Source organism: Suncus etruscus, chromosome 3, assembly GCF_024139225.1.
Source record: "Suncus etruscus isolate mSunEtr1 chromosome 3, mSunEtr1.pri.cur, whole genome shotgun sequence".
In the NCBI taxonomy this organism is placed as follows: Eukaryota; Metazoa; Chordata; class Mammalia; order Eulipotyphla; family Soricidae; genus Suncus; species Suncus etruscus.
This window is the reverse complement of record NC_064850.1, coordinates 67,776,414-67,792,051: the sequence shown is the minus strand read 5'-3', so window position 1 is coordinate 67,792,051 and position 15,638 is coordinate 67,776,414. Positions and strand designations below refer to the sequence as shown.

Sequence of the window (15,638 nt, the reverse complement as noted above, 5' to 3'; positions counted from 1 at the left end):
TTTTTTTGTTGTTATTAGTTTTTAGGCCACACTGGGCAGCACTTAAGGGTTACTCCTGGCTCTCTGCTCAGAAATTGCTCCTGGCAGGCACGGGGGACCATATGGGATGCCGGGATTCGAACCATCATTGGTCCTGGGTCGGCCGCTTACAAGGCAAACACCTTACCACTGTGCTATCTCTCCAGGTCCATCCACCCACATTTTTTTACACATGTCTAGATACCATCAGCTCTAGCATGCATTCCTTGGGATTTGGCTCCTCGCTGGTGTGCCTTTAGATGCACTCTGACCTGGGGTGGTCTCTGGATGACTCTGGGTCTTGTTTCCTCACCCTCAGGATAGGCAGTGCCTCGGGCACTCATGTGATTAGTGGGTGCATAAAGGGCTGGTGATGTCTCCTCTGAATGTCAGACCAGGAACCTGGTGCACAGGACTGGTACAAAGGGTTTTGCTTTGGGCCATCAAGGGACCCTATGATACTATGACCCTATAACCCCAGACCCCCATGGACCTTCATGTACACAACAGCTCTACCCAGCACCCAGAGGCGCCCGAGCACTCCCCCGTCTCCCACAAATGCCAGGATGACCCAGCCTCACTGCTGTCTTGACTTTGTCCTGGTGGTCCAACTAACTGCACAGCAGAAGCCCAGGAAAGGGAGTTTGGGAGTCTGAAGCTCTTTTATTTATTATTTTTTGTTTATTTGTTTTGGGGGCCACACCTGGTGGTGCTCAGGGGTTACTTTTGGCTCTGCACTCTGAAATCACTCCTGGCAGGCTCGGAGGACCATATAGAATACTGGAATCAAACCCAGGTCCATCCTGGGTTGGCCGTGTGCAAGTCTAATGCCCTACTGCTGTGCTATCTCTTCAGCCCCCGAGTCTAGAGTTCTTAACACAAGTGGGAAAAGGGCCAACCTGATTGGGCCACAACGCCCTCATCCTTTCCCTCAGCCCTTATCTTTTTTTTTTTTTTTTTTTTTTTTTTTTGGTTTTTGGGCCACACCCAGCGGTGCTCAGAGGTTACTCCTGGCTGTCTGCTCAGAAATAGCTCCTGGCAGGCACGGGGGACCATATGGGACACCGGGATTTGAACCAACCACCTTAGGTCCTGGATCTGCTGCTTGCAAGGCAAACACCACTGTGCTATCTCTCCGGGCCCTCAGCCCTTATCTTGGCCCCTTTTGCAAGCATTGCAGCCAGGTGTGTGGAAGGAAGTGTTATAAGGCTAGGGGCCTGAGAGATAGCATGGAGGTAACACCTTTCATGCAGAAGGACGGTGGTTCAAATCCCGGCATCCCATATGGTCCCCTGTGCCTGCCAGGGGCGACTTCTGAGCATAGAGCCAGGAGAGACCCCTGAGAACTGCCAGGTGTGATCCAAAAGTCAAAAAAAGGGGGAGGGGCTGTTAACCCTCAGTGAGCACAACTGAAGCTGAGGCAGCACCAAAGCCCAAGTGCCACCCTGGCCAAGCTCAATGCAGGGACCCCATGGTGGGCACACCTTAAACTATGGACACACCGAGAGCAGCCCTGTAGACATCTGCAAAACACAGACCAATGTGTAGGTGCCCTTGACCCCTGAACTCCCTACCCCTATCACAACTACTATGGGGGAATGTGTGGGCTCTTTAAAGAGTTCTGTTCAACCCATCTGGCCCCTGGGGACCTCCAGCACCTGGGACAGGAAATGAGGCAAGCCCCTGAGTCCTGACCCAGCTGACCCTGAGGGGGTCCATGGGAGCAACGAGAAAGGTCTTTTCTGGAAGGAAAGGGGCAGTACCTTGAACAGGCTCTTAGATTAGATAGAACCCTCCGAGGAGGGTAGGGAGGGGCGACACGGAATGTGACCCAAACATGTTGAGAAGAGCCTGATGGAGCCCTGAAGTCATCTAGATGGATTTTTCGGCCCAGTGGGTGACCTTCAGGTCTTCTCTGCAAACTTGGGGGAGAAATGATGGAGGGAGTGGAGAGAGAAGGTGGTGCTCTTCGCTGGGAAGCGGTCGGAGGTCGGGGCAGGTGGGAGGCAGTGGGCTGGGCAGCAGCATGCGACCCGCGGGTTGGGGCGGCTTTCGGGCAGGAGTCCCCAAGGCTGGGTGATACCCACTAGACCTCCAGGTCGGGTCGTCCCACGGTCCTCCCACTCCCCGCGCTGCTTGCCTGAGAGCGGACCTGCCGCCAGAGGGCGCTGCGCCACCTGCTCCAGGTTTGGGGGCGCTGCCCGGGCTCGCCTGGCTGCCGAAGTTTTCCCCATAATTATTCGAGGTTGCAAAGGAAGAGCTGCCTGGGCCGGCCCGGGAGCTGAGGTTCGCTTAGAGACGCACGCTCTGACCCACGGTCTTGGAGTTGCATTGATCCAGCACCTGCCCTCAAGCTCTCCAGCCCATCCATGTACGCTGCTGAAAGATGATACTGGTGTCCACTACTGGCGCTGGACCTGCGAGCATCTACACACAGGCTAGCTCCCAGGCGCGGGGCCGCGGAAGACCCTGGGCTTAGCGCCACCAACACTTTATTTATTTTGGTTGTGGGGCCACACCCAAAGGTGCTTCAGAGCTTACTCTCAGCTCTGCTCAAGAATCACTTCTGGCAGGACTAAGGGACCATTTGGGGTGCTGGGGAATCAAATCCGAGTGAGTCACGCATGGAAAGCAAGTGCTTTACCCATTGTACTTATCTTTCTGGTCCCACCAGCACTCTTTGAGGGCCAGTCTGTGCTTCTTCTCTGGCTTGGATCGCTGGTGTAGGACAGCTGGCACTGTTCCCGAGTCTCTGCTGTCTCTGCTGTGTCTTGTCTGCTGTTTTCAGGCTCTCTTTCTCTCTCTCTCTCTCTCTCTCTCTCTCTCTCTCTCTCTCTCTCTCTCTCTCTCTCTCACACACACACACACACACACACACACACACACACACACACATACACACACACACACACACAGGAAGCAAAACACACATGCAGAGTAGCCCATACTGGCAGCCATGATGACAGTGCCAGCCCCCTATAAAGGTGAGATTGGTGGCCCCAGATGGTTGATGTGGGACAGGACAGAGCAGGGAGTAGAGGGTGAGGGCAAGGTAGAAGACTGTGAAGACTGTACCTGGCTCCCCAGATGTTTGCCAATGCTTGCCCTGTCTGTGACTGGCGCAGGGCCAGAGGTTCAAGCTCCCTGGAATGATCAACCCCTGACCAGGCCTAATAAGGCCATATCAGGAACCTGAGCAATAGTATAGTGGGTAGGGCATTTGCCTTGATGCAGCCAACCTGGGTTCAAACCCTGGCATCTCATATGGTCCTCAGGAGCAAATTCTGAGTGCAGAGCCAGGAGTAACCCCTGAGTGATGCCAGGTGTGCCCCCAAAACTGAAAAATAAAAGGCCAACCCAGAGCCTGAACTCTGGGCTGCCCCCTTAGGACTCAGGCCATAGGACAGTCCATGAAGCATCCCTTAGCTCAGGGACAAACCCTCCACCCCAACATGTACACACACTGGACTTTATATTGTGGACTGGTGTGATCGAGAACTAGGTTCTAGAGTCCTGGGGTATGAGCCGGGCTGGTCAGTGGGGCCTAGACCTACAACTGACAGCTTGTATATATTATCAAAATCTTACAGGGAAAATCTTACAGGGAAACAAATGCGGCTCTTTATACAGCAGTGGGTGGGTGAGGACGTTTGCTTTGGCATCAAACCTTTAAGTCCATCAGCTGTCTGTCCCTGGCCACCCATCTGGACATCGCCCCATGCACTGCCCATCCAGGCCAGCTGTCCCTGCCACATCCTCAGATTAGAGCGGAAATATTGGGGGGGGTGTTCTTGGTCACTCCTGCTCCCCTGTGCACACTCCATCTTCTAGGCTGGCCCACACAGCATGTCCCTGGTCCCCGACATTGCCCCCAGGGCTCCTCAGATGCCTGAATCCTGGCCCTGGAGGGAAGTGGGTCAGGGGACAGGGCTCTGCTTTTCAGTTCATCCTCCTGTGATGTGCTAGAACTCTCGGTAAGAAGGAAATGTGGCAAGCCTCAAGACAAGACAGGTGGCGTGAGGCGAGCTGAGGCATCCTTCCTTGAGTGTGGCCCAGGCCTCATGATCTCTGGTGGCAGAGCGGGGACATCCACAGCAGGTCGGCCAGGAGTGGGGGGGGGGTGTCTGTGTGGCCCTGGAGGGCCCCAGGCAGGCAACACCTGGCAGCTGGTTCTACTGGAGTAGTTTGGGCACTTCCACCTGAGGAGAGTAGCAGAGATTAGAGAAAGAAGGTGGGGCAGGCAGCTGGAGGTGGCTCAACTTTCTTCACCTAGAAGGATCCCATACCATACAGTCCAGCATGCATGTGGGGTGAGGGTAGGAGGAATTGGCACAGGAGGAAAACTGTCTCTTCATACTAAAGGGCTGACTTGCAGGGCTAGAGCACTAGTATAGCAGGTTTGCATGAGTATAGTTTGGTTTGCATGAGGCTGACCCCCTGTTCAATCCCCACCGAGCCCAACAGGAGTGATCCTTGAGCTCAGAGCAGTGCTTCTCAATTATTTTGTCATGCCCCCCTAGGAAAAAGAAAACATTTCTCGTGCCCCCTCACGCAACTGTAAATAATGTCTTTATTAAAAAAAAAAACTTTAACCTGCAAAACAAAAATATATAAAATAATTTGAGCTGATTTTTTTTGTTTTATTTTGTTTTTGAGTCACACCCAGCAGCGCTTAAAGGTTACTCCTGGCTCTACACTCAGAAATCACTCCTGGCAGGCTCGGGGGACCATATGAGATGCCGGGATTTGAACCACTGTCCTTCTGCATGAAAGGCAAATGCCTTACTTCCATGCTATCTCTCCGGCCCCTAAGCTGATTTGTGTGTGTGTGTGTGTGTGGTTTTTGGGTCACACCTGGCAGTGCTCAGGGGTTACTCCTGGCTTCATGCTCAGAAATTGCTCCTGGCAGGCACAGGGGACCATATGGGACGCCAGGATTCGAACCGATGACCTTCTGCATGAAAGGCAAATGCCTTACCTCCATGCTATCTCTCCAGACCCATGAGCTAATATTTTAATTAGAGATGATGTCTGGATTAATGGCTACAATGAGCACGTTTTGCAGTGCATAGCTTTTCGAAGCAAAGTTTGATGCAGGACACAACTCTCAGCTCCAGAGACATAAACACAGGGCTTAGCTTGTTATGACAGTGTTTGCCGAGGTCAAATGCGCCCCCCTTTACGGAGCCTCATGCCCCACCTGGGAGGCGCGCCCCACTATTTGAGAACCACTGGCTCAAAGGCAGGAGTAACCCCTGAGCATCATGGGGTATGATTCCCCAAAAAACACAACTAAGCACGAACAATCCCTCACCAGTGACCTGGAATGACTACTGTTTCTTATCCACTTCAGGTATCACCTCCCACATAATGTAGGGATGCACAGCCATCATTTCAGAAGGGCATACTGACTCAGACTGCTCCTGGCAGAAGGGGCTTTTAGGACAATATCCCAGGAGGGACTCCTGGTTAGTCCGGGCTGGTCCCTGAAGGCCTGTGGGAAAGGCTGATGCTTGGAGGGAGAGAATACACAGAGATGGAAGCAATGGCTCAGGAGTCCCAGTTTGACTGCTGTGGCCACCTGGTGCTCCAAGAACCTCCAGGAACCATCTCCAAAAGGCATCTCCATAAAACCAAGCCCACTTTGTGGTAGGTTGCCCTGTGCAGAAGCTGTTTCTTCATCTTTTTTGTTTTGTCTCAGTTTGTTTTGGTTTGAGGGTTATACCCAGTGATGCTCAGGGCTAATTCCTAGCTCTGTGCTCAGGAGTCACTCCTGGTAGGGTTTAGGGGACCAAATGGGGTGCCAGAGATTGGACCTGGATCAGCCACACGCAAGACAAACCACCCTCCCCACTGTTCTATAACTCTGGAGCCCTGAAAGGAAGTTCTATGAGGGGGACGCGACCTGTGTGGGGGCTGCAGGCTTTATGAAGACCGGAAGCACCTGTTCCACGGAAACAGCCTGGCACGGATCCCTTGTTTCTCGCCACGCATAGAATCCCTCTGCCCCCCCCCAACCCCTAGAAGCCCCCACCCCACCTGCCTTCATACCTGCTTTTTTTTTTTTTTTTGGTTTTTGGGCCACACCCGACAGCGCTCAGGGGTTACTCCTGGCTCTGTGCTCAGAAATCGCTCCTGGCAAGCTCGGGGGACCACATGGGATGCCGGGACTCGAACCACCATCCTTCCCCATGCAAGGCAAACGCCCTACCTCCATGCTATCTATCTCTCCGGCCCTGCCTTCATACCTTCTTGAGCTGCTTAAGGTTGCTGGAGCGGATGGCAGCCAGCAGCTGGTCACGCGAGTTCTTCTCCTGGGCCGGCAAGACTCTGTCCCCCATCTTCCTCTGAGTGGCGGGTGACAGGGAATTCTTCAGGTTCTCCATGATCAGCGGTGGGGCCAAGGGGGGTGGGGGCGGGGGTGGAGCGGCCGGGGCACCCCCTTGCTTGGGCAAGTTCTTGGGAGAGGCCTTGGGGGAAGGTTGTGGGGAGGGTCTGGGGGAGCCCTTGGCCAGGGTCCCCGCCTTGGGCACCTCCAGCAGATCCTTCTTGCCACCTGCCTCCTGCGCTTGCCGCTGCTCCTGCAGGCGCCGCTGCCGCTGCTTGTCCATGTTGCGGCTGAGCAGGTTGGTCACGGTCATGCGCGGCCCGGCCAGCTCGAAGTGGTAGCCCAGCTTGAGCAGCGTGCAGTTGTCCTTGAGCAGCTTGGCGATCTCCATCTCCGTCTTGCCGCCGCAGATGTGCCGCTGGTTGTGGAAGCGCAGCTCGGTCAGCGTGTTGTTCTGCAGCAGCGCCCGGAAGATGGCCAGGATGCCTTTGCCCGTGATGTGGTTGGAGTCCAGGTTGAGGCTGGTGATGGTCTTGTTGGCCTTGAGCATGATGGCGATGGCGAAGGCCACGTGGTCGTCGGCCCGCGTGTTGGCCAAGGCGAACACCTTCACCACCGTGTTGAACTCCAGGGCCTCGGTGAAGCGCACCAGGATCTCGTTGGTGATGCAGTCCGAGTTGTTGACGTTCACCTCGGTCATGGTGGGGTCGTTGTTCTTCACCCGCTCCAGCGGCTCGTCGAAGATGCTGGGAGCCGCCTCCTCCTCCTGTGCCTTGGCAGGGACCAGGGGTGCTGGCACCGGCTTCTCTGCAGCAGGCTTGGCCTGGATCTCATTTTGGGCTTTGAGGGGCTCGTCCTTTTTGACGTTCTCCACCTCCTTGATCGCATCTGAGCTCCCAGGCTCTCTCTTTACCTTCTCATCCTCCTCCTTCACCTCTGGGCTCCCACTGCTGCCTCTCGCCTTCTCGCCCTGCTCCCCGGGATCTGCCCCCTTGCAGTTCCCTGGTGCCTTCTCCGAGTCCTCCTTCCTGATTAGCCCCCTCGTCTCTTCTCTCTTTTTGTCCTTGTCTCTGCTCAAGTCGGTGCTCCTCTTCCCCACTTTCTGCTCTTCTTCCTTCCTGGCAGTAGTAGCCCTCTCCTCCCCGGTGCCCTCTTTGCCCCCCTCTTTCCTGTCCACCGCAGCCCTTACTCGGCCCTTGTCAATGCCCCGGATGATCTTCTCCTCCTTGGGCTTTTCCCAGCCCTTGCCAGCAGCCTCCTCTTTGTCTCTGGAGAAGCTTTTCTTCAAGACTCCCCTTCTTGGCTCTTTCCCCAGATCTGAGTCCCGCCGGGGACCCAGAGTTCTCTTGCTGGAGTCTTTGCCCCTGTCCTCTCCATTCTTGGCATCTGGCTGGGTCCCCACTTGCTTGCTTTCCTAAGAATTCAGCAAAGAAAAATAAACATGAGGAGCTGACTCAGGAGGAGCCTGGGGAGCCCTTACAAGACTGTTCCTAATGGACAGGGTTGAGTCCCAGCAACAGAGAAAGAGCTCACGTCAGACCTCTTCCCCCCAAACCTCCAGGGTGTGAGACTCCACAGGGTCCCCCCACACAGCTGCCAGGCTGGAGCAGCTCCTGCCCTAAGGGTCCCCCATTGACAGAGATGATGAGTTTGTTGATTTTTTTTTCCAGTTTGGACAAGTGAGAGTTAGAAGCCAGGCTTCCACAGGTTAGCCAAGCTGGAAACTGAGGCAAAAGGAAAAGTCACTTTGTTCTTTAGGATTTTTGTGGGATTGTGTGTTTTATTTCGGCAAAATTTGGGTGTTTTGAGGCTGGAGTGATATAGTTCAGCAGGTAGGATGTTTGCCTGATCCTGGTTTGATCCCTGGCATCCCATTGATTGCCTGAACCTGCCAGGAGTGATCCCTGAGTGCAGAGCCAGAAATAACTGAGCACAGTTAAGTATGTTAAAAAAAAAAAAAAGTGTAAAAAAGGAAAAAGGAATGTTCTAGAGGCCTGAGTACTAGCACAGATAAGCCTTGTCGGTGGAGGGCAGAAAAGGCAAAGCCTGTTCTCATCTGCTTCTGGCTTAGACTAGGTGCCCCCTTTCCAGGGTGGGGGAGTAGCTGGTGCCATGGAGAAAGTCTCTGGGTGCCCACATAGTGCCTGAGGGCAGTGTCCAAGCCCCAGGCTCCTGCAGCCCCCACCCGCACCACCCATTGAGCCAGGAATGTTCCTGTCCCCACCTCAGGCTGGGGTCAGACAGACACAGACATAGGCACCCTCCCACCCACCTGGGCTTCACCTCAGGTCAGCCAGGGAGTAAGGGTGTGGTGACCCTAAACTTGGGAGAAAAGGATAGTCTTGACCTCTGTCCCCCACTTCTGATGCTAAGATATGCTGATTCTCCACTGTCCCCCGCTCCCTGGGTCTGTTTTCAGGATCTCTGAGGTGAGGGCAGAAGCTGTAGCCTCTCTGGAGTAAAGCCACCCCAAGAGGAAGGAAGCCTTCCCCCTTCCTCAACTATGCCAGCCTTGGACTTCTCAGCACCCTCACCCCTGAGCCATCCAACTGCCCTCAACACCAGAAAGTCATGGAACCAATGTCCCCCACAAGCTCAAGAAACACTGGCACTTAGCTCTGCCTCCCCAGCAGCCCCTGTACCACCAAGGTGCCTTTCTCTGTCTTTCTCAGGAGCAGAGACACCTCACCCTGCCTGCCCCATCTTCCTCTGGGCACTCCACACACCCCTTGTCCATAGAACCTGGCACACCAACCCTCTCCCCTCAGCCAAGCTCCGCCCATCTCCGAGTCAGTGCCCATCCCAGAACACCCCCAGACATGTCATTTCCAACACTCGAACCCTCTCCCTGCCCAGCTGCCCAATTCTGACCTCTTTCCTGGTCTTGGTCCAGAATCACCCCCCACACCCTCTCAGGTCCCCTGGGTGCGTGATTGGTGCTAGGCTGAGCCATTGGGTGGGGGTTGCTGGCAGAGGTGCCAACCCTAATGCAAAACAGGCTGGGTGGTGGGGAAAGGGCTGATTAATCATCTGTTTTCTCCAAATAGCCAGGAATGAGTGGGGCTGGGGCAGCCGTGAGCACAGACGTTGCCTTAAAAGGAGAAGGAGCAAGTCTGAAGCTGGAGCGCTATGGCCCTGTTCCTTGGAACATGCACGGCTGCCTCCTCTGAGCTTATCTGAAGGGGGAACAGGCTAACCTCCCTCATTTCTAGAATGGCTGGTCATCAGTGACCTCCACGAATCATTCTGGCCTGGGTTCTGGTCTCTAGGCTTTACCGTCACGTCATCCCTCTCACAAGAGGGACAGGATAGCAAAGTGAAGGGCTACAGGGACTTGGACAAGAGAACTAAGCGATCATCGCTTCTCTCTTTGGGAAAGTTGCTGTGTGGTTTGGGCAGCCCAGGGGCAGTTTGGGAAGGCAAGACACCAGCCAGCCCATGCCACATGGCAGGGGCCCAGGCATGAGATTGAGGTGACAAGCTGCTGTCGTTGGGTGAGAGTGTGAGTGAAGGCCTAAGAGCATGCTTAGTGCTTGGACTGCAGTATCTATGTGGCCATGGCCCCTCGTAGACCTCTGTACACCACTGAATGTGGCCCCCAAAAGAAAGAAAGCTTATGGGGGCGGGAGCCCCTACAGTGGGTAGGGCATTTCCCTTGCATACACCAGGTTCCATCCTCAGTATTCTATCCAGTTCCCTGAGCACTGCCAGGAATAATTTCAGAGCCCAGCACCAGCCTTTCTCTGCAGACAGTCTTGGTCTCACTCCCCCAATTAGCACCAAGATGAAGGACCCTGGAGAGGACTGAGGAGGAAATGCAGGACAAGCTCCCCTACTTGCCTAGAAGAGGCCAGAGAACAGGGCAAGCAAAGCAGCACCCCTTTGTGTGATGCCACTGCTGGAAATCCAGCATCTGTCCTTATCCAAAGTTCCAAGGGGACCGGTCCAGCATATCTCTTACCGGCATCCCTGTACAACTTTCGGGTCCCTTAAGGGTTACTTACTGTGTGTCTTGCTTTTTGCTTGTCTGTTTGGGGCCACATTTGGCAGTGTTCAGGGATCATTCCTAACTGCACTCTGTGATTACTCCTGGTGGGGCTCAGGGTGTAATCAAACTGAATTAAGAAGCAGGGAACATGGGGCCGGAGAGATAGCATGGAGGTAAGGCATTTGCCTTGCATGCAGAAGGTTGGTGGTTCGAATCCTAGCATTCCATATGGTCCCCTGAGCCTTCCAGGAGCGATTTCTGAGCATAGAGCGAGGAGTAACCCGTGAGCGCTGCCGGGTGTGACTCAAAAACCAAAAAAAAAAAAAAGAAGAAGAAGAAGAAGCAGGGGACCAAACAGGGTTCTTGATTCAGACTGAAAGTAGGCCCTGGGCCCGGAGAGATAGCACAGCAGCATTTGCCTTGCAAGCAGCCTATCCAGGACCAAAGGTGGTTGGTTCGAATCCCGGTGTCCCATATGGTCCCCCGTGCCTGCCAGGAGCTATTTCTGAACAGACAGCCAGGAGTAACCCCTGAGCACCGCCGGGTGTGACCCAAAAACCAAAAAAAAAAAAAAAAAAAGAAAGAAAGAAAGAAAGAAAGGAAAGAAAGAGAGAGAGAGAGAGAGAGAAAGAAAGAAAGAAAGAAAGAAAGAAAGAAAGAAAGAAAGAAAGAAAGAAAGAAAGAAAGAAAGAAAGAAAGAAAGAAAGAAAGAGGGGCCGGGCGGTGGCGCAAAGAGGTAAGGTGCCTGCCTTGCCTGCACTAGCCTTGGACGGACCGCGGTTCGATCCCCCGGCGTCCCATATGGTCCCCCAAGCCAGGAGCGACTTCTGAGCGCATAGCCAGGAGTAACCCCTGAGCGTTACCGGGTGTGGCCCAAAAACCAAAAAAAAAAAAAAAAAGAAAGAAAGAAAGAAAGAAAGAAAGAAAGAAAGAAAGAAAGAAAGAAAGAAAGAAAGAAAGAAAGAAAGAAAGAAGAAAGAAAGAAAGAAAGAAAGAAAGAAAGAAAGAAAGTAGGCCCTAAGGAGGGCTTTATGGGACACAATAGTACCAAATTTATGACCCCCCTGCCAGCAACATGATAGACAGGGTAGAGAAGATCAACAGCAGATAAATAATGACCAGAGAGCATCCCACATCATCCCACAGGGAAGGCAAGAACTGAACTCAGCTCACTTGTCAAGGCGCCCAGTACCTGAAACCAGCAGCCTCCAAGTGAGTAGACTGAATTTGATGGCCCAAATCAAGTTTCCTCCTAGTCAAGGTCTACTGAGAAGATCACCAGGGCCAGACCCTGCAGACACTACTGACCTCTCTTAGCTGCTTCATGACGGCTTTCAGCTCTTGGCCTGAGAATCGAATTGAACTTCGGAGGAAAGACAAGCAGAACAAGGCTATGCCACATGGAGGGCCCTTGTCATAGTTCCTGTCACAGCTTAGGGCTGTTTCCAGAGTAGTCCCCAACCCAGGCCACTGACACAAAACACCATCAGAATGTTATTTGTTCCTAATGCTCTCCTAGAGGCTTTTAGGGGTTCCCATGCTTCTGTAGGGACTTCCTGTGAGAGCCTTATGTGGGAAGAGCTGAGCCCACAGTCAACCAGCTCTGAAAGGAAGTAGCAAGGGTGTGGGCTCTGGAGAGCACTTCCAGGTCACGGTACTGTCCTTCCTAAATGGCTGTCCTGCTGGTATCCTTTGTTATCTAGTACAGCTCTAGACTGTATTAACGGTTACTCAGGGATCACTCCCAGTGGGGCTCCGAGGACATATGGGATCCCTGGGATCAAATTTGGGTCATTTACATAAAAGGCAAGTGCCTTAGAACTGTACTAGCTATCTGGTCCCTCTGTATCTATCTATCTATCTATCTATCTATCTATCTATCTATCTATCTATCTATCTATCTATCTATCTACCTATCTGTCTGTCTGTCTGTCTATCTATCTATCTATCTATCTATCTATCTATCTATCTATCTATCTATCTATCTATCTATCTATCTATCTATCTGTCTATCTGTCTGTCTGTCTGTATCTATATGTATCTGTATGTATGTATCTATCTATACTATCTGTAGAAAACCCTTAGGGTGGGGATGGGTGGGGCACAGGGTCAGGAAATGCCTATATGGATTTCAGAAGGTTCAACACCCACAGAGGTTCAGAAGTGATAAGGAGCAGGAGCACTCAGAAGAAGCACCTCCTTGCTCTTTCCCTCCCTTCTCTAACTGAAGGTTGGCCTTCATGCAAACCTCTCATTACTGCCATTTCATTGCACTTCCAAGACTTTCCCAAAGCCACCCTAACCCCCTCCACTCCTACCCCATAATGCCCCCTCTTTCTACCTCTCCCTGGCCTAGCCTTTTAGCCTGTCTCCAGGAACTGCAGAGAACCCCTGTCATGTACTTGATGGGGTTTGCTGTCAAATGAATAAGTGGATGAATGAATGAATAAATAAATGAATGGGCAAGTGAATAAATGAGTAAGTAATGAATAGCAGGCAAATGAATGAGATAATGAATGGATGAGTAAATGAATAGATGAGCAAGAAAGTGCAAGAATGAATGAGTGAGGAAATGAGTGGTGATGAATAAGTGATGTATGTTTGAGTAAATGAGTTAATGAATGCATTAGTAAGTGAATGAATGAATTAACTAATGAATTAGTAGGTGAATAAATGAGCTAATAAAGAAGTGAGTGAGTGAATGCATAACTGAATAAATGAGGGGCTGGGCGGTGGCGCTAGAGGTAAGGTGCCTGCCTTGCCTGCACTAGCCTTGGACGGACCGCGGTTCGATCCCCAGGTTTCCCATATGGTCCCCCAAGCCAGGAGTGACTCCTGAGCACATAGCCAGGAGTAACCCCTGAGCGTCACCGGGTGTGGCCCAAAAACAAACAAACAAAAAAAAAAAAGCAAAAAAAAAATAACTGAATAAATGAGTGGATGAGTAAGTGAATGAGTGAGTGAGTGAGTGAGCAATGTCCTCCAATGGAGCCAAACATTGGTCTGGAGTGACAGTGATCAAAACAGGGACTGGAATAAGGAAGTGAGCACAGATGAGTGAGTGAAAAATAAAAGCAGCTTCACTGTAGGTAGGCTTAAGGTGTATTAGGTGCTCTCTTTCCCACCCCATCAGAGCAGATCGGAAGGTGGCAGCACTTTCAGGATCATGTCAAACAACCCTTGACTTTCTCTAGTCCAGACTTACTGACCCCAAAGCCTCTCCCCAGCCTTCACCCTGTGACCTCTCAGACTTGTGTCCCTCTGAACAGAGCTGGCAAATGACCTGCTTCCTGGCACATATGCCAAGACTCAGGGGGACCAAAGTGGGCTTAGATGCTCGGGGATGAGTGGAGGGTTGGTCTTGGGCCCCAGGTTGCTTCCAGACCATGCCCTGAGCTGGGGTCCTCGACTCGGACCCCTTCCTTCCTGTGGCCTCTGTGTCCACCTGGTGGTCCTGCCTAAAGCCCATCCCTAGAAGTCCTCTTGAGTCTATGGCTGCTAGGGCAGACCTACAGCCTGAGTCTGTCAAGCTGGGTGGTTCGGAGATCTCAGAGGCTGCATGCAGTGCCTGGATAAGGACAGACACAGCCTGGCCATTCTCCAGCTTCTCCGCTCTGCTAGTCCCAGAGGACCACTGCCAGAGGTTGAACTGGATTCACCAAACACAGACTTTGTAGCTTCTCTGTGGCCCCTACAAGCACTCCCACTTTTAGGACAATGTTGGGCCTCTGAGTTTCCATCCCTGCCACCACTCACATGCCAATTCCAAAGGCAGAAGTTGCCACCTGCTGTGTGGGGTCACTCCCAAAGAACCCCCTCCTTATCATCTCCTTTTTCTATTTGTCTTTTGGACCACACCTACACCCAGTGGTGCTCAGGCTGCCTCCTGGTTCTGTGCTCAGGAATTGATCCTACTGGGGCTTGTGGACCATATGTGGAAACAAGTATGGAACCTTGAATCTGGGTATACAAAATAAGTGCCCTCCCGCTTTACTAATGCTCCTATCTAGAGCAACCCCTCTTATAACACTGCACGCTTCTCATTTGACTAATGTATCTCTGCTGCTTATCCTCTCCCCACCCTGGGCATTTAACTGCCACCTCACAGTGTCCAGTGCTGCTGGGGGACCAGGAGATTCTAAGAGTTGAACCCGGGGCCTCCTGCAGGTAAGCCTATCATGAATAATGATGTTGGAACAGGATCAGCTGGAGACACTGTTTTAGTGCTTTGGGGTACAATCCCCAGTTCTGACTTCCCTGGACCAGCTCTGACTGTCTAATCTCCTCTTCTTCTGTCTAAATCTGCTAGACTCCAACTTCTGGGACCAGGCAGTGTGGGCATGGCACATCCTCTCTGGCCTGGCCATGGCAAGGCAAAGTCTCATGCTGGTTAAGCTGAGGGGTGCTACCTCTGCATCTATGCCTCGGGTCCCAGCTCCTCACCAAACTGTGGCGAGGTGTCCATCAATTCTTTGCACCAGTGCTCAGAACCTTCCAGAAAAGCAGGAAGCAAGAATTAATGGTTTTGGGGCCGGAGAGGTGGCGCAAGCAGTAAGGCATCTGCCTTGCCTGCACTAGCCAAGGAGGACCGAGGTTCTATCCCCCAGTGTCCCATATGGTCCCCCAAGCCAGGAGCTGTTTCTGAATGCATAGCCAGGAGTAACCCCTAAGGGTCACCGGGTGTGGCCCAAAATCCAAAAAGAAAAAAATTTATGGTTTCATTCTTTTTTTTTTTTTTTTTTTTTTTTTTGGTTTTTGGGCCATACCCGTTTGACGCTCAGGGGTTACTCCTGGCTATGCGCTCAGAAATCGCCCCTGGCTTGGGGGGACCATATGGGACGCCGGGGGATCGAACCGAGGTCCGTCCTACGCTAACGCTTGCAAGGCAGACACCTTACCTCTAGCGCCACCTTCCCGGCCCTATGGTTTCATTCTTGCTTCGGCAGCACATATACTAAAATTGGAATGATACAGAGAAGATTAGCATGGCCCTATACAAGGATGACATGCAAATTCCCTCTGTTTGAAACAAAGTGAACAAATATTTTAAAGTATTGATAAAAAGGGGGGGGCTGGAGCAGTAGCTCAGTAGTAAAGCTTTTGCCTTAAACATGTCTGACCTAGGATAAATCACGGTTCATCCCCCAGCTTCCCATATGGTCCCCCAAGCCAAGAGGGATTTCTGAGTGCATAGCCAGGAGTAACCCCTAAGCATCACAGGGTGTAGCCCAAAAACCAAAAAAAAAAAAAAAAAAAAGAATTCATGGTTTCCCAAACCTGCAGCTATTCAGCCTCTATTGAGTC

General features: G+C 52.3%; 2 protein-coding genes and 1 pseudogene across 2 annotated transcripts in view; 2 read left to right on the top strand and 1 right to left on the bottom strand.

Annotated features, from left to right (window-relative positions):
* Positions 1–15,638, top strand: part of IPO9 (importin 9) — a 176,388-nt gene that overhangs the window by 75,255 nt on the left and 85,495 nt on the right. The window lies entirely within an intron of this gene.
* LMOD1 (leiomodin 1) overlaps positions 4,191–15,638 on the bottom strand; it is a 45,156-nt gene continuing 33,708 nt past the window's right edge. Inside the window, exons 2-3 of the mRNA XM_049770638.1 lie at positions 6,267–7,760; positions 4,191–4,217 (exon numbers count right to left, since the gene is read on the bottom strand). Of these exons, the coding sequence (XP_049626595.1) occupies positions 4,191–4,217; positions 6,267–7,760 (1,521 nt within the window). The remainder of the gene's footprint in view (positions 4,218–6,266; positions 7,761–15,638) is intronic.
* On the top strand, positions 15,269–15,359 carry LOC126004863 (uncharacterized; annotated as a pseudogene).